The sequence below is a fragment of the Camelus ferus genome, chromosome 1 (genome assembly GCF_009834535.1).
Source record: "Camelus ferus isolate YT-003-E chromosome 1, BCGSAC_Cfer_1.0, whole genome shotgun sequence".
NCBI classification, from domain to species: Eukaryota; Metazoa; Chordata; class Mammalia; order Artiodactyla; family Camelidae; genus Camelus; species Camelus ferus.
The window spans coordinates 9,062,478-9,081,292 of NC_045696.1; the positions used below are offsets into that span (position 1 = coordinate 9,062,478).

General features: G+C 45.8%; 1 protein-coding gene across 3 annotated transcripts in view; it reads left to right on the forward strand.

Annotated features, from left to right (window-relative positions):
* The window catches only part of RUNX1 (RUNX family transcription factor 1), a 248,976-nt gene that overhangs the window by 2,559 nt on the left and 227,602 nt on the right, over positions 1 to 18,815 (forward strand). Inside the window, exons 1-2 of one of the 3 annotated variants that reach the window (XM_032470719.1) lie at positions 9,706 to 9,920; positions 10,058 to 10,174. In XM_032470719.1, the coding sequence (XP_032326610.1) occupies positions 10,117 to 10,174 (58 nt within the window). In that variant the 5' untranslated portion in view covers positions 9,706 to 9,920; positions 10,058 to 10,116. Of the gene's footprint in view, positions 1 to 9,705; positions 9,921 to 10,057; positions 10,175 to 18,815 lie in introns of those variants that run through there. The other 2 variants (XM_032470541.1, XM_032470586.1) reach the window with 2 other exon arrangements.

Sequence of the window (18,815 nt, forward strand, 5' to 3'; positions counted from 1 at the left end):
TATAATGTTGTGCAGTCATCACCCCATCCATCTCCAGGATTGTTCATTGTCCCGAGCTGAAACTCTGTACCCATTAAACAATGACTCCTCAGTCCCCCTTGCTCTCAGCCCCTGGTAACTACTACTGTACTTTCTGCCTCTAAATTTGTCTACTCCAGGCACTTCACGTAAGTGGAATCATATGATACTGGTCGTTCTGTGTCTGTGTCTGACTTATTTCAGTTAGCATGATGTTTCCAAGGTCCATCTGTATTGTAATACATATCAAGATGTCATTCCTTTTTATGACAGAATACCATTCTGTTGTCTGGATAGACCACAGTTTGTTTATCCATTCATCCATTGATAGACACTTTGGGTTATTTCCACCTTTTGGAAAGCCACTTGAGTTTCGTCTTTCACTCCCTCTCTGAAAAGTCACTTCATTTGCCCCAGGACAGCCCATCTTAAACACACCCTCAAAAATCTAGCCATTTCATAGACTACAGCAACAAACAATACCCCAAATCTTTCTCTCTTTAGATGGACTTTCTCTCCATTCTCACAATAGATGCTCTATAGACATTTTTTGAATTGAACTGAAAAAGAAAAAGCCATATAACCAACTTAGATACACTTGGACAAACATAAACATGTAATAATTAATTTTATGTAAGCTTTTTATTGGAGCAAAAGAGGAGCTGCTTGTCTGCAGACCAGCAAAACTGGATGTCACTCTTCTGTTTAGTCTGAAGAGGAATAGATTTCAAGTGGCTCCTTCTTGTGAAATCTGTTGACCTTTCATTGTTTTTTGTTTTTCTGGTCTCTCTCTTTCTAGCATCTAACTCTATTTCCCACCCATCCTTTGAAAGCTCTTCCTCCTTTGGCTTACACCGAGCTTCCTTTTTCTCTGTTTTAGTTCTCTCACCATCCTTCCATGGACTCCTGCCTCCTTCCACTTCCTTCTTGTATGGAGTCCCCATCTTCAGCTTTTCTATTTTCTTTCACTTTGAAAATTAATGATTCTGCTTGTTATCTCAGCCAGCAGCTCAGTGCAGCTGCTTTCTGCATCTGCCTCTTCCACAACAAAAACCACTGCCACACTTATGAAATTTTACAAACCACCCCCTAAACTATGGTTTCTAACAACCACTGTGTGTTACTGCTAACACATCTATGGGAAGTCTAGGCAATTCTGCTGGTCATGGTTGGGTCTGGCTGGTCAGTTCTTCTGGGTTAGGCTTGTTAAGTGTCTGAGGGTCAGCTGGCTACTGGCTAATGTAGGGTGGCCTCAACTGGGACAATGACAGTCTTCCATGTATCTCACCCTCCAGTGCACCTGCCTAGGTACATTCAAGGATGCAAGCATTTTCCTAAGCCACTGCTTCCATCAAGTTGGTCCCATTGGCCAAAGCAAATCATAAGGCTGAGCTCAGGGTCAGAATGGGAGGGGGACCACAGTTACAGGGCAAAATGTGTGGTTACAGGAGGAATGAAAACTGAGGCTGTTAATGCAGTCAGCCTAGCACAGTCCTGTTGCCCTGTATCCACACTACCCATAGCCTTAGTTAAGATGCTTGCTACCCTGTAGCTGAAGTGTCCCAGCTTGATTCCCCCGCCTCCTGTCTTAATACAGCCTCATCTATCCATCTATCCATCTATCTGTCCATCAGTCCACCCATTCATTCATTCATTCAGAAAGTTTCTACACCCCAAGCACAGTGATAGATGCTGGAGGCACAATAATGACCAACCATAGCCAAGACCCTGCTCTCAAGAGTTGGCAGATGAACCAAATAACCAGAGGTACCACTGCCAGATCAATTTGCTGAAATCTCCAATTCCATCCCATCACTTTCCTGGTCTAAAGCTTTTGACAGCTCCCCATCATGTAAAGAACGAAAGCAAATTCCTTATCCTGGCCTTTGAGGTCCTCCTGTACTTGGCACAAGTTTTTTCTTTCTAAATGGGTCCTTCTCTGATCCCCATCGTCAACTCTTCTCTTCCTGCCAGGCTGGGCTGCTCACTATCTCCCAAGCAGATGAGTTTATTTCTGATCTGCCTTTGGCCTCAGAGCTCTGCCCCATCTGTCCTTTTATCTGTCAAAAATGTACGTGTCCAGTGAAACAAAATGAAATGCATATCTGCCAAGGTCCAGCTCAGGACTCCACTATTCTGTGCTTATAGACTTCTCAGTCACACAATTTCTCACTGACTCAGACGCCACCCTCTGCCCAGCCCGTGGTCTCTGATCAGTTTTGTGAGCCCAGGGTCTGAGCTAGGGTGAGACAGAGAGGCCCCTAGAGTGCAAAATGTAAGGAGGCACTCACTCTGAGGGTCATGCACCTCCAGAGTCAGTGCTTCCTTACATATTGCATCCTGGGAGCCTCACTCTGCTCTCCTCAGTCTCAGCCCTGGCCAGACCCGTCATTTTGATATTTGTTATTCATTTCATTTCTTATGTGAATGGTTCATAAGATTGTAAACCTTCTTCTGAGCACGACCAAGTCGACCTCGCCTGAGGATAGGAAATACTCAGTGAAGTAACTGAGTTGCAGGTTAGTCAGGGAGAGTGGAGTGTTCCCGATCTTTGGGGAAGCCCAGAGAAAAGACTGGAAGAGACAAAGAATGAAGGGGATAAAGGAGGAATTGGAGAATTCTGCCAAAGGTTAAGACAAGTGAATCCATGTTGTGATAACAAGAATTAAAGGAAAGCAACACTGCTATGAAATACAGGATATTGGTCCTTATGCCTACATTAATATAATTGTCTGTGAAAAAACTTTCAGGGAACATGCACTTTACCAAATTTTGCTGTGATATAGGACATCCTTGAGAGATGTGCCGCTCACTGGAGGCAGAGAAGCAGAAAAATCATGAGCCTGAGCAGGGTGATGGGGAGGGGTGGGACCCATATGTAAATTCATACAGTTGGAAATAGCTCACATAGATGGAGAGACCTGAATTTTTGAGTGAGGATAAAGCTAAATACATACACACACACATACGTACGTTCATGGCTGTGGCCATGTCCAAGGTAGGGGACAGAGAGAAAGGAGGCCCATCATGTCATGGAAATGTTGTCATTTAAAAAGACCAGTCAGAAGGGCAGTGATGGATTCCTTAACAAAGACAAAGGCACAGCAGGAAAAGGTTAAAGTTCACCTGCAAAATTTGGCAAAGTGTATATTCCCTGAAAGTCTTTTCGTTGGCAATGATATTAATGTAGACATAAGGAACACTGTTCTCAAGGACCTCAATATTTTTTTGAGAGTCCCAGATGATTTGGGTAAAATTCCGAGCCTTTCAACATTCATTAGATTGATTTTCTGAAACCTCTTAATGTCCATTGAACAACTGCTCTGCATTTCAGTAAGTCCTGGAGTCCCAGTTCACACCAAGCGGTCCACACGGGCAAAATCTAATGTCTTGAGTCTCCATTTTCAATATAAATTTGAGAAATGTCAACAAGCATTGGTCACATCCGAAAAAGCACAGAGAAACAAACTAAGGATAAGATCTCTGTAATAAACAAAGGCCATTAAAGCTCTAATGTGTCCTGCAAGCAAAGATCATTGATTGCCCCCTGATGATGGAAACCCAAATGAATGCTCTTCCATTCTACCTCTCAGTAGTCCTTTAGTTCCACTAATGCTTGCCAGTCCTCAAAACCTCCTTATCCTGCGAAGAATATTATCTCAGATAGAAGTATTATGCAGGAAACTGTGTCTTCAATAAAATCTCTGTACGCATATGTATCTCCAAAGACCCCGGGTCCCAGTGGGGATGTTGAGTGACTGGTCACACACAGGCAGCCCAGAGGCTGAGGCAGCCAAGCAACTGGGATGGCATAAGGTGACACCTTGGTTTCTTTTTTCTGCTTTGAATAAACTAAAAACTTGAGAAGAAGATGAAATCAGAACAGAACATGAACAAGGTCTTTCTTCCTGCTCTCCTCCCAGAAATCCAACCAGTGTCCAAACTGGCAGCAGTTAGGGAGGGAATTTAAGAAGGAGGAAATGAAAATACCCACCGCAGATCTGAAGAGTGATATTTTGTTCTTTCAGCAGAGTTGATACTTTTACATTTTGACATGCTGTGGTTCTGTAATAATTTGCAGCCCGCATCTGTAGGGCTGAATGATTTTATTCCAAAAGAACATTTGATTCAGTAATTAAGGGATAAACACTGAGGATTTCTCCAGCGTCAACTGTGGAGGACATTTTCAAGTCCTCCTTACCCAGACCTCTCATTTAGGGTCCTCATGCCATGTCTTTGTGACACCTGGCAAGTGCAAGTATTTAAATCCACATATTGCATTTTTCCATATTGAAATGTCAACCACAAGTCTCCTTCTTGTTCCATTCAAAACCACTTTGCATAGTCCAAAAATTACTGATGCTCCCAGCACCCCAGTGAAAAAGGTACTATTATGTTTCAGTTCCTAAAGAGTCACGTGGAAGTTTGTTAATTTGCCTACCACCAGGAAAACGGGTGGCAACGACAATAAAAGTCCGAAGTTCCTGAAGCCGGGAGCTTTGTTCAGACCGGGGATCCGCATCATTCTTTGCTGCACAAACTGCATTATTGAATTCCATGCCCTCTAACCAATGTCAGAATTCTGGCTTCTCTAACTCAGAGTAATTTTGGTTTCCTCATTTCCCTTAGCTTTCCCTGCCTGGATCTCGTGCTAAAATTAACCTCAAGGTTTGGAGGAACTGGCAAGTTCAGTACCAACTCGAAATGTTTTCCATCATTTGACCAAACCTCGAATACTGAACATTTCTAACATTCAAAGAGGGTTTGTTTAAGTTTTCCAGCTTTATCCTCCCGGTTTCAAATGGCACCAGAAGCAGAAGGGCCAAAATGCTGTAAGAAGAAACTATTCCCAACAAGACTGTTGGCCTGAGGCAGGTCTGAGAGGATCCAGACGCATACGAAAGAAGTAGCCATACTGCCGGGGGTCTGTGTCAACCGGGCCTCTGGACTCGGGAAGGCTTGGCTGTTACAAGAGGGTACAGTGTCAGGCTGGGTCCCTTCTCCTGGACCAGATCACAGGGAGTGACATCAGCAAGACTGTGGCTAGAGAGCCGTGGCAGGTAACCAGTGAGGGGAGGGCGAGCCCACTCTGGGACTCCTGAGGCCACCTGCCGCGCTGCCACATGAACACGCACTAGGCGTCTGGAAGAACTCACAGGATGACTGCGTTTCCAAACTGCAAACGAGGTGAAAACTGAGAGTTTGATGCCCCTGGAGGAAAAAGCCTTCTGTTTGCATGTGAGTGGCCAGCAGCTTGGCAGAGGGAGCTCACGGGGACTCCTACTATAAACATGACCCAAACCCAGCACTTGAGTCGAAAGGTCTGAGTGACAATCCAAGGATGCTCTTGGAGAACATGAGCCATGCCTCTTGGGAGTTTCTGCTGTCTAGCAACATCCAGAGCTTACAAAATTGTTCCAAGGTAATAAGGTAGAGAAGTCAGAGCTTTCAGAAAGTTCGAAGGAAAAAAGCGATGTCAAAGAATGGAGAAAAATGATCATATGCTTTCTTTACCAAATTCCTACATACACGCCACTTCCCTCTGCCCAACGCTTCTCAAACTTTACTGTGTGTAAGAATCACCTGGTTGATCTTGTAGGCCCAGGTGGAGCCCGAGATTCTGATTCCTAACAAGTTCAAGTTCCTCATGTGACGTCCACGCTGCTGGCGCACAGGCCGATCTTGGCGCAGCAACACAGTTTAAACTGTTACATCTGAAACAATGATCATTAAACAGCTTTTTATACCACGAGACAGGTTTTATTTGATGGGCTGGTTTCAATGCCTTTTTTTTTTTTTTTTTTGAAATCCTATTTCCCCATTGAACTATACATCTTTATCTAGGGAAGTTTAAGAAATAAATACCGAAACTCTTGCCTGACTATAAAATAATATCTTAAATGTGAATCATCCTTTCATCCAGAGAAATGAGGGTTTGGTACCTCAGACAGATGTGCCCGACTGTGGACACCATCATGAAAGTCCAGGACAGAAAACCTTTCACATTTGGGCCTGCCGAGCTCCCTGGTTATTTTAAAACTCAGGATCTGCCAAGAGCAGATTATATTCATTCCATGAAGCTCTGACGTCTGTGTCCCAGTTTAAAAATCATCATTGAAGTCATTGCCGGCATGGCATGGAAGTTTCTGGATAGCACCTCTGTTACCACAAAGATTTAGAAAATAATGGAAATGTGTGTTATGGAGAGAGAATTTAGCAGCCTTGTCTTCCTGGAATTTTAGACGATCTACAGTTTAGGGGGACCTCCTCTGCCTCCATTTTCTGGCCAGAGAATCTTTTTAACAATAAACACGTTCAGAGACAGTGTGTGTGTGGTAATCATGTCATGAAAAACCTCGTGGACTGGACTGGACTACACACAGAAGTCTGTATGTTAATTACGGGGTTACACAAAAACGCATCTTGCCGCCTTTGCTGGTATTTTTACAGAGCCATTAAAAGTGACACCTGAGCATATCTGCCCCCTAATAGAAGCTGGAGCCAACATGAGTGAGGATGAGAACCGCCACCCAATTACTTGGCAAAGACACAGTCGCTGCCACCGCTTGGGTTACGATTCCCAAGCCCGCAGCCCAGAGTCTGAGTCACTTGTAGGAAGGAGGCACAGGGTGTGGGTCAGCACACAGACAAAGAATCCTGCGCAGTTCTAGCTGAGATAGGGTTGAAGATCTCTCTGGGTGGTTCACGGATGACACACGTGTCCTTTCGTCTTGGGTCCCAAAGGAAGTGGTAAGGCCAAGTTCATCAGCGGCCGGCTGAGTCTTTGTTATTGGCAGGACTTGGAAGATGCCCAGAAGAACTCCAACTGTTGCCTCACCAAGCTGGGAAGTTCTGCTGGGGCTCTTGTGGCAAACCACCCAGGGTAAGGCAGCCCAGGGCCAGCATGCAGACCTTCAGACTCTGCCCCCTGGTGCCCCGCTGAAACCCCAGCGCCCATGGTTACAGATGATTACAAAACACCGCGAGACCTCAGCAAACATATGCCTTACCGTCATCTTTAAACTTGACCTGTGCCAGGAAGACCCCACTAGGAAAGATGCATATTCCACTCCAGCTAGGCCCTCAGAGAAAAGCCAAGAATTTGGGCCTTTGAGCTGACACACCCTGACCCTCCCCTCAAGCATCTGGACACCGAAGGCTAAAAGCATCTGGGGAGTTTCTAAAATGAAATATCCAAGGGATTTAGCTGCATCACCACTTGAATTTCGCAGTCATTATTAAGTCTGAGTTGACTCTGAAGTGGCAGCAGCCTGTTACAGCACAGAGCTCCAAGGAGCCTTGCGGGGAGTATTAAGCACAGAAGAGAGAAAATAGGTTCTGATACAGGGCTTAACCAGACTTGACTTTATCAGGGAGCACAGCAACATCCTGTTAATTATCTTAACAAGGGATTTGCACCGAGAGGTCTCTGCAACACGCGCTACATTGAGAGCTTCATAAACTTCATACAAGAAATACACACATTATTATTCTCTTAAATATTAATAAGGTGTCAACATTTGGCAAGCTAACTTCACACAAGTCTGGGAGAAAGCCGGCTCTTGAGTTTCAATTCCTGCTTTAGTCAAAACAAGAGTAAGTAAAAATCATGCCTGTTCTTTTCAGAGGCCCTGCTCCACTGCCCGTGAACATGTTATCACTGGTGTGTGAGGCAAAACCCGAGGGGGTGCCCTGATAGTACTGACTTTACAAAGTGCCTTTGCTGGTTGTCACGGTGTCACGGACACAGCTTGGAATCCAGGCTTGGCATTTGCAAACTGCTCGTCTTACACGGTGTGTCTCTCTTTTTTTCTTTTCAAATGATTTTTTTTTTTTACTTAAACAAATTCATTTGGTCCTCTCTTCAAAATTACAATCTGTTGAATAGTCTGTAATAAAATATTCAGAACTTTCCCCGAAAAGCATTTTCCTTGGGAGCATTGATGGTGTCATTTTCTTTCCTCGAACAAACTTTTTTTTTTAATTAAAGTATAGTCAGTTTACAATGTTGTGTCAGTTTCTGGTGTACAGTATCATGCTTCAGTCATACACATACATGCATGTGTTTTCAGATTCTTTTTCATTATAGGTTACTATAAGATACTGAATATACTTCCCTGTGCTGTGCAGTAGAAACTTGGCTGTTTATTTTTTATATATAGTAGTTAGTATCTGTAAACCTCGAACTCCCAATTTGTCCCTTCCCACCCCCTTTCACAGTGTCTTGAATGTGTGCATTGAAACTCTACAGAGGGCCGTGGAGAATGTACATAGAGGGCAGCAAAAGAAATAAAGTAATTAAGGGGGAAAGACAGTGTTTATTTTCGAACCCCGAAATGAACACTATTTTGTTTGTTAACAGGTAAAACCTATGGACAGGAAAAATAAATAAGTATGCGTGCTCCGTGTGCTAGCCCACATGCAGAGCTAGCCTATTTTTCGCACTCCCAAGTAGGCATGTCTTTTTCCTAAGGTAGAGGATGAGCTACATAATTCTCCTGAGTCAACCCCATGGGAAGGGGAGAAGCGTCCCCTCTGGCCCCTCTACCTGTAATGAAGTCATCTTCTGTTTTTTTAATTGAAGTATAGTTGATATACAATGTTGTGTTAATTTCTGACGTACAGCAGAGTGGTTCATTTTTCCCTATACATGTATATATTCATTTTCATATTCTTTTTTGTTGTACTAACTGCTATATGTAAAATAGATAAGCAACAAGGTCCTACTGAATAACACAGGGAAGTATATTCAGTACCTTGTAATAGCCTATAATGACGTCTTCTTAACGCATTCAAAGTGCATTTCCAGTAGCGCTGGGCAGAGTTTTACCTACAGGTATGAATTAGCCCGTTGATGTGAATTGAACTAGACAAAAGGGATACAGGATCTTCCCTGGGTGAAAATAAAAAGTTAACAGTTGCAAGGTATCTTTGAGCCCAAAGACAGAATCACTCTTTTCTTTGTTTTCCTTTAGCTTCCTCATTTCACCGTGTGTGTGTGAGAGAGAGAGGGTACATGAATTTATCTCTTTATTGAGAAGATGTTAGGAGGAACAAAACCACATCATTTGGGTTTTATTAAAATGGGCTTTTTGTCACAAAATTAAAATGATGCTTTCCTTTTCTCAGGCTTTAAAGTACCAGCAAGTTGCTAGACCCTTTCAGGGGTCAGACTCTCGTCAAAGCATTTCCTTTTGTTTTGCTTTTCCTTTTATAGTTTCACTGCTGGGATGGTCTTTACCAAGGGCTGAATGCTCCTGAGCCCATGCCCAGTGTCTTAAACGATGGGTTCCACATCCTGTCTGAGCAGCCACCTGATGCCAGGGTTTGAATTACTATTGAATAAGCAGCAATGAAATTTTTATCAAAATCATCAGGCATCCCTAAAACCACAAATAACAACAACAGGACTCAAGTTGTACCAAATCAGCAAAGCCCATGGATATAATAAGAGACTGAGTCACTTTTTTCTCCAGTCCCTCTCTTGCAAAGTCTCCTCAGCTATTTTCTTGCACAGTCTTGGGGGAGGGCAGGTGGAGGGAAGGAAGGGCATTGCTCAGAAAGTTAGAGGAAAAAAAAAAGAAAAAGAAATTGACATCACTGGAGTCACGTGATTGGCAGGAACCAATGAAGATGGGCGGAGGAAAGGGGAACAGTTAAATTTGTAATTTGGGTTGTGTGAAAACTTCTTTGGGCCTCATAAACAACCACAGAACCACAAGTTGGGTAGCCTGGCAGTGTCAGAAGTCTGAGCCCGGCATAGTGGTCAGCACGCAGGACGAATCACACTGACTGCAAACCACAGGGTTTCGCAGAGCGCTGAACATCACCAACCCACAGCCAAGACGCCGCTTTTTTTTTTTTTTTAATCTTTAACAATTTGAATATTTATCTTCGCAAAGGTACATTTTTTTTCATAGGGCTCGGGGAGCCCCAGAGGTGTCGAGGAGGGGGGTAAAAAAGGAGATGTAGGGAACCATGGTTGGGGGTGAGGTTAGATGGGTTAAAATGGTGACCTTTCTGGGTTTTTGCTCTTAAGGTAAAAGAAATCATTGAACCCCCCGCCTTCAGAAGAGGGTGCCTTTTCAGGAGGAAGCGATGGCTTCAGACAGCATATTTGAGTCATTTCCTTCATACCCACAGTGCTTCATGAGAGGTGAGTACACTCTGGGCTTTTAATATCTACTTTTGCTCAGCTTTGCAGAGAATGAAATGACAGCCTGTTGTAACTTGGTGCAGACGGCCCCAGCCGATCCCCTGTCTGTTTTGTGGGAGGAATTCAAACTCAGGCGTATGATTACAAGGCTATTGGATTACTTATTCATCAGGCGGTCGCTCTTCAGAAATGTTTTAATAAACACTTAGTTGAGCTGCGGAAGTGTTCAGTCGGTGTGTGAGAACTTTGTCAAGCGAGAGTAAGTTGGGCTGCCCCTGATTAAAGTCCTTGAGGTGATAGAGCTTGCATGAAGCTCTCTGGGGTTTCTTCTGTTGCCCCTTGCCCGGAATGACTGTGACTGAGCTGTCCTGCACCCGGCGTGCTGTGTGGCCCGCACGCCAGCCTTCCCCCCGGGCAACAGCGGGGAAAAGGCAGAGCTGGCCAGGAGGGCCGGTGCCAGTTTGGGGCGGAGGCGGAGGTGGGCTCCCCGAGACCCATGGGACCAGCCCCGGCGGGGACGGCAGGGACAAAGTAACAAGTCAGCTGTCTCCAAAAGGCAGAGAGCACGGGAGCCGGGCAGACTTGTCTAGGCTGAAAGCCCCTGGATGGGGCAATACTGGGTAATTCCTTGCTGCCTCAGTGCAGAGAGGCAGCCAGCATCTTTCAAGAGAGGAAAAAAAGCAGAGCACAGAGGTCTGTTTCGCCAAGAGCAACGAAGATGTTTCCTAAATTAAGCGTTTGCAGCAGCTGAAGTGACCCGATCGCATGTTCCCTAATAGGGACAGCTCGTGTGTGGAGTACCTGTCTGCATTTTTGCAATCAGCCTCTTGAAATATACAAAGCTGTCGTTGACCTCTGAGTGTGTGAGTACCTGTGTGTGCATGTGCGTTCTGGGTCTCCTTGGTGGCAAAATGGGGCCGTGCTTTAACCAACAAAAATCATAACCGGGAAATGTCACAGCGGCATTACCATGTGTCGGGGCAAGCACCCTGACCAGGGCCTGCACAGTGTGGCTTGATGGTTTGGCAGAGCTGGGATAAAGCGGGATGGATGAGACGGGGGAACAATTAATTTTCTGGCGACAAACTCGAACTCGCGCATGCACCCAAGTAGTATCTGTGACTCATTATGTATCCACACGGCCAAGTGCGCCGAGGAACACGGAGGCCTGCCAGCCACTCTGTCACAACAAAGGCTATTGTGGATGCATGGAGCCTTGATGTTTCCGGGTCTCTGAAATTTAAACACTTGGCAAGCTGCGTGTTTGTGTGTGTGTGTGTGTGTGTGTGTGTGTGTGTGTGTGTGTGTGTGTGTGTGTGTGTTGGGAAGGGGAGGGGGAAGATTTCAGGAGAAGGGCAAGAAAGCAAGTCATTAACCGATTCAAAGCTTCAAATTAAAGGGTTTTCAAGTGCTTCTTTACTGGCAGCTGAGGAAATTTTAGTGAAGTTGAATCATGCGGTGGGTATGAGTCACACATCCTCGCGGCTGGGGCTCCTGCGGCAGAAACGTGGCCGCTGCTGAGAAGCTGTGAGCCTCCTGCTGCATTTCCTCTGGGCCACTAACAAGCAAAGGAAGCAATATCTGTAGAATAACAGAAAAAAAAAATGATCTTCCTGCCTTTCCTCTGCTTTCAATGCGTCCTCCAAACGATGATTGTTTCCTATTTTATCAACTCAGGAAGGCAGATCCAGGAAATTTTTCAACATTCCACTGGGTCATGGTTGGGATTTTGGTGTGTGGTGCTGGCCTCCCTTCTGTCCTTTCTGGTGGGACAGCAAAGATGATGAGGGGACCCGGTGGCCCGCACAGTTGCCGGGAAAGAGGAGCCCGGCCCCGGCCCCAGCCCCACAGCCCCCGTGTCCCCTGGACTGGCACCGACCTGCCCCAGGTTATAAACAGTGAGTTTTCAAGGGGGCAGAGTGGAGAGCACCCTAGGACCCCAACCAGGACTCAGAAGGGCTCACGGAAGAAGGTCTTTTCACTCCTTCCTCTCAGTAAAAGGAGCTTGGGGCCTTTCATAATCTCTAACTCAAGAATATAATATTGACATTTAATTTCAGAGACTCAAAGGGACATCTTGGCCATTTCAGGGCTAATTTTATCAAGGTGATTGGTCAGTCTGAGGGTTTGAATTGTCTGGGTTAGCTGTCCGTACCACTTCTTAGAGCTGGACAGGTGGCCAAATATCCTGGCTTTTGGTACTGTGTGGACACTGCCTTAGGGCATGATGCTAGAAGTCACCCTTTTCTCTTACAAAGTGTTCTCAGAGTTGGTACCCCGGGTTCTGCAGCCTGGCCATCAGCGATGCTCAGCACTGGGGTCTTTTCTCACCGCCTGTAATTTACAGCATGCGTTCCCTCGGCAGCTGCACCTCCCTGCAAGCTGGGGGTGGGGGAGGGGCACGGGGGGGAGCAGCAGCGGGAAGGGGGACCTTGTTTTCTTCCTGGGATGGTACTTTATCAGTGCAGGCAATTCTTACTGGAGGAAACCCATAACTCATTTTTTAGCAAGATACCCATGTGGAAATTGAGGAGAAAGAGAGGTGGGGGACCAAGCAAAGCATCGTTCCTTCTGAGCGACAGGCAAGCGAGAGTCTGAGAGCCTGGCATGCAAAACGAATGTGGTCTACCACAGAGAACGCCGCTCTTTGCCACCCCACCGCACCAGGCTCTCGCTTCACGTGCAAGAAGATGAGGTACGATTGAAATTCCCTGGAATGGTCACACAGGCTCCACAGCGCCGAGTCCTCGCAGAACCCGAGCTTGGGTTCCCCAGCAAGGTCCGGCGTGCGGGCCCTGGGAGCTGCAGGAGGCCTGAAGAGGAAGCGCGCGTGCACATGTCTGCAGGGCGCCGCAGGTAGCCTTGTTCTTAGAAGTGGCTTAGTGGTCTGTGCGAAGCCTGACTGCTAATGCGCCTCCGAGTTCCTAGAACCACAGGTAAAAATCTCAGCGAGGCTGACTTGCCGCCGTCTCCGCGAGGCATCTTTGAAAGGGCATCGCGGCATCCGAGGCTGAGTGCGTGAAGCATGCTTCTCTGGGAGCCTCAGTTTGCCACTTTTTTCAGAGAATGATTTAGGAAGACACTTCTGGCTCTGCTGAAGATTTAAGATCACAGAGAGCCATCGACTCCACTAGGGACCAGACCCAGTGTGAGTTCTGTATTATTTTGCGGCCCTAACAAAGGACCGCAGACTGAGTGGCTTAAACAACAGGGTGTATTGTCTCAAGATTCTGGAGGCCAGAAATCTCATTGCAAATCCTGGTGGAGCGTTTCATTTTTTTTTTTTTTTTTGGCTAGTAGGTGGCTGTCCTCTCCCTGTTTCTTCATGTGGTCCTCTCTTTGTACGTTTCTGTATCCCAGTGTCCCCTTCTTATAAGGACACCAGTCAGACTGGATTAGGGCTCACCCTAATGATCTCATTTAATCTTATTCATCTCTGTAAAGACCCGGTCTCCCAACACTGTCACATTCTGAAATACTACAAGTTAGGATTTCAGTATATGAATTTGGGGAGCACACGGTTCAATCCATAACAGATTGTCTTAGCAAGCCTGACTCTCTTTGACCCACAAGGGACCTGGACTTTTCTTAAGTGCTCTCCTGGATGTGGAAGAGTCAGTGCCCAGCTCCCTCACGTGAGATGGAATTCAGTATTGTGAAACTGCCACACATTTTGAAACTAAGAAAAAAAAATGTGCTAAAATCTATCTAAACTCACAATCATCCCCTTTGCCTGTTAAGTCCCTTTGCATGCTAAGAAACCTTTTAAAAATGACAAGGCAATTTTGAAATGTTGAAGCTTGAAAATAGCAAAAAGCCGTCCCCCAAAGATGCCACCTCCTTGGTTCTGCTTTTCCGGTCAAGGGCGGGGACCATCCCTGTAACTCCCTCCCACGACACACTCCATCAGTGGGGGTGGGGCACAGGCCGCAGGAGGCCCCGCACCTGCTCATAGTGAGTCGCCAGGAACAGAAGCAACTTCAGAAACAGCCACTGAGCCAGGGTCTAAATGGCAAGAAGCCACTGCCAAGCTTTTGGAAGCAAGTTCGTGGCCAGGAGATTTCTTTCTCTTGAAATCGATCTGAAATGTGCACCCTGAAAAGACCTGCCCCTCGACTGAGAAAGCAAGTGATGTTGGGGGCAAAGGGAGGCTCCATGGCCACTGCACATGCAGAATTGAATAGAGAAGGTCTTGCGGGGCACCGGTCCCGGGGACAGAGCCCAGGAGTTCGTAAGAACAGCCACAACCAGAAAAGTGAAGGGGCAGGATGCTGAACACACCGACTTAGTACAGGGTTGCCATGTTCTTTCTTTTCCGTTTTTCCGACTTTGGCCAAATAGCACAAAGCAGCTTCTCTCTTGAGCCTCAGTTTCCTTATCTATAAAACGAGGGTGGTAGCGGTACCTGTTGTGAGGGCAGCTGAGTGGGATGAATTAAACAACCATGTCAAGTGCTTAGTGCAGTCATGGAAAACGGGCAGTTAATGTCAGCTGTGGCTATTGATGTCCAGTTTTCTAAGAGCACACTGAGTCCAAGCTGTCCAGTCTCAGAAAGGAGAGGTCACGATGCCCTGAGGGATGTGGGAAAGACTCCTTGGAGACAGAGACCCAGGGTTGGGGAGGAGATGGTGTGGAGGGTGGGAACCAAGAGGAGAGGGAAGGGGGGGGTCTAAGTGGGGAGTCCAGCCTGGGCAAAGGTGGGGTGGCGGGGCCCCAGTGGGCTGTGGGAGGTGGTAGTAAATCAGCCCACCTCTTCAACTCCACGTCACCCTTGCTTCACTTGTAAGTACCCATAAAGAGGACAGAGGGAGAGCAAGGACCCTTGATGTAACTCAGCAAGTTTATCTTTTCAGTATCGAGGCTAATCAGGACATCTGTCACAGGAATCTTGGCAGGACTGTCTCCTCCTTGAGAGCCCTGGGGTTGCCTTATTCTCCTGAAGGCCCTTCTTAATGAAAAAGCCATGTCTCCCAGGGGACCACCACAGGATCCCTGGCTCTGTGCTTCTGATGATGCTTCTGACCACGTATTTGTCCAAACCCAGGATGGAAGGCATCTATCTTAGCTGCTTGTCCTGTTGGGGGCGGGAGTGGAGGCTGCACAGGAAACTCAAGCAAATTTTCAGTTTCTCAGGTAACTTCCTAGTGACCTAGATGAGTCATGAGATGTCTCTGTGTCTCGTTTGAGTTCTGCAAAAGGGAGTAATAATGTTCTAGATGTGCTTGCCTCTTAATGACAGAGTTCCTGTTCGAAATCTTTGAATGTGTGAGAGAGGTACAGTAAAATGCATCAAAAATTGTCTTAGTCTGAAGAAACTATTTTTTAAATTATTTTATTTTCTGGTGGGGAATAGTGATCCTACCATTTCACACATGGCCAGCATTTTCCCATATTATCTCAAAAACAACTTTTTTTAACTCCCATTCTTCAAAGAACTCTCCAGAAGCCGTGTTGGTGCCAGAACAGATCTTAAAACCTACAAAACACTTTTTCTGAAGCTTGTATTCCTTTGAGCGTCCCCATTCTTTCCCCTTGGGGCCACCAGTCCTCTGCCATCAGCCTGTTTGCTGAATAAAGTGCACCTCAAGTGATGTGTCTGTCTTGGCCTATTTTCCCCCCAAAAAAGTATGATGTCCCAGAGTGACAGGAAGGGAGCATTTCCTTTAAGAGCTTTGCAGACTGTGAACATAATTAGGAGGTGCTTTCAGAGAACTCGCGGTGATTCCTGCACGCAACACAGTTTAAAACTTCGTGTAATATTTGGCATGCTGGCAAAGTAAGGGGAACGCTCCTCTGGATGGTCCAGACATCCCTCCCTGCTGGAGAGACATCCTCTCATCCTCTCTTAGCTTCCTGAATCTCTCTCTCTCTCCCCCCAAATCTTTCTTCCGCTTCCCCTCTGCTCTCCTGATGACATTGAGTGATGCCAGAGAAGGGACAGAAAGAACTCAGAGGAAAAATAAACCTTGCATCCAACAGGCAACTGAAATGATGCGTTTTCTTACCGTGAGATGAAGAGCAAAAAGCTCCTGCTAGGGTTTACCAGTGAGAGCTCTGTTTGGCTGCACCTGAAGGGAAATCTGACTACAGCAGCTCAAGCAGCCGGGCATCGGTCTGGTGCATACAGCAGGGAGTTTCAGAGTGAGTGGTCCAGGGCCGGTACAGTGTGGCCAGGATGCTCCTGTGTGCTGGCCCCACTGTGAGTTGGCCTGCATCTCAGATCTGTCCAGGCAGAAAGGAGAAGGTGGACTTCAAACCCGTCAGCTTGTGGAGCGCCATCTTTTTTATTCAGGAAAGGATGCCCTTCTCTACAAACTCCTCCTTTACTCCCCCTCTGGCTGCCAGCCGGCAAAGGGGAAGGAAACAGAGAGAAGGTGGCTGGGAATGGATGTCATGCTAGCAAAGACTGGTCCCAGGCAGATATCCTGGTTTTTCCCAGTGATGTCTCGTCTCGTATGTCTTCCACATCAGCAGTGCTTTGAAAATATACACAGGGGAACTCTGAGTTCTTCCTTCAGTCCTTCTTGGAAGTTGCAGGTGGATGCTGGGGAGTAGGGGAGGGTGCTATTTATTCCTGATTTACTGAAGGCAAAACAAGCAGGGAGCTGGTTAAAGGGGAGTCAAGGTCACACCTATTTTCACGGTCGAAACCCAGAAGCACACTTAACTCACACACCGTTGGGAAAGAAAAACAGCCAGCCTTGTATGGACGGGAGTGTTACTTGTTAAGAGCCAGCACACCTGGCCCCCAGGTTGATGTATCCATCAGTAACTGGAAAGAGTTGCCTTTTTTCTCTCCCTCCCTTTTGTGAATTCTCAAAACCCCTGGCCCAACACCCTACATCCTTTATTCTTTTTGTAAGAGAATTCTTTTCTACAGAAATTCTTGAGGGAAAAATTTTTTAAGTCACCCTCCATGAATTTACCTAAAGACATTTTTTATCTTTGACTGAAATATGACAGCCAGATAATATCCCTCTATCTGGGAGATAGAGCACTTAATCATACCGTGAATTTCCACAAGTTACAGAGTATTTTTGCTTTGTTAATTGCTGGCCCTGTCTACTTCCTGAGTCTGGATACAAATCTACCTCCCTGCAAGTCAATGCCTTCTTTAGGGGAAAAAAAAAAAAAAGAGTCTTTTTCTCAAATTTTCCTTGAAATAGGAAACAGTGTAAATCTTTCATTTTGTTTTGCTCCAAGATCATTGTTCATTCAGAGAACTGTTCACGTTTTGAACAACGCTGTCTTCCCAGCCCATGGTCCTTATGTGTCTATTTTCAGATTTTCATTTCAAACAGTGGGATCCCCCAGACATCTGAGCCCCACCCCCACCCCCCCGGTAAAAGTTCACTCCAAATAGAAATCTCAGTTGGCTACTTGGGCTCATTCAACAGCTCTGCTGGTGTCAAGACTGATGCTCCTTTGCGTAAACTTGTGGGGCCTGTGCAAAAGTGGCTCAAAGTTAAGGATTCAACTTGCTGGGTCTTGAAACCATGTCCTTTGGGAGAAATATGTGACTCTGACATTTTGCAAATCTGCTTACTTGCCTTGGCGGCCGTCGGGCTTTGATTCTTGGTCTCTTGGACATCCTCTTAGAAGACTAGGACTCCTAAGATGAACCCTTTCTGATCTCTGATGGGGAATGAAATGATAAGGTATGAGCGATAAATCAAGTATAGCCTGGGAGCACCACAGAGCAAGCCTGTCTCCTCTTCTCCTTGAGAGCTACATTGGTCTTGCTCGGCACCTAAGTTCTTCCAAAAATGTTCAGGTTTTTTTTTTAATGGTGGTAGATCCTAAAGAAAGAGCTAGAAAATATTGCAATAGTCTGGTTTCCAGACAGGGATATTTTTAAAAGGGCAAACAAAAGTCAGAACTGTGGGATTAACAGATACACACAACTATATATAAAAGAGGTAAACAACAAGTTCCTATTATATAGCACAGGGAATGACATTCAATATCTTGTAATAACCTATAGAGGAAAAGAATTTGAAAATATATATATATATATATATATATATAACTGAATCACTTTGCTGTACACCCGAAACTAAAACAACATTGCAAACCAACTATGCTTCATTAAAAAAATAAAAATTCAGAACCCTGAGCACACTGCACACTGTTTGGTGGTCACAGGCTGTCGTGGGTGAGTTTTTTCAGGGAGGCTAAGCACATTGTCAGAAGAGCTCTCTCATTGCTCAGTGGAGGAACAATTTCCATTTTCTACACAAAAAAAAATTTTAACACATATAGCCTTTGATGTTTATTTTTTACTACAGCCTCAAAATGTGCAAAAGAGAATGTAACTAAAATACATTCGTTGGGGGGCCATTTTTTCCAGGAGCAGTTTCAACGCCAACCACAGTTTGCTGCTTTATTACACAGCTTCTGTTTGCACTTTGAACTTCGTGCACCAAGCCCCTCGCTCCACACCATCTGCAGACTCCATCTGTGCAGCTCCATCCACCTCGCTAACAGTCGCAGCTGAACTTGATATTAACCCACTTTGAAAGTATACAATTTGTAAAATCCGAAACTGCATCTACGTAAAAAAATCCACGCCAGGGTCTGAAGGAATTAGGAGAAAGGGAAAAAGTAGCCAGACCCTTCAGGAATTTGCTCTCTTGTCTCT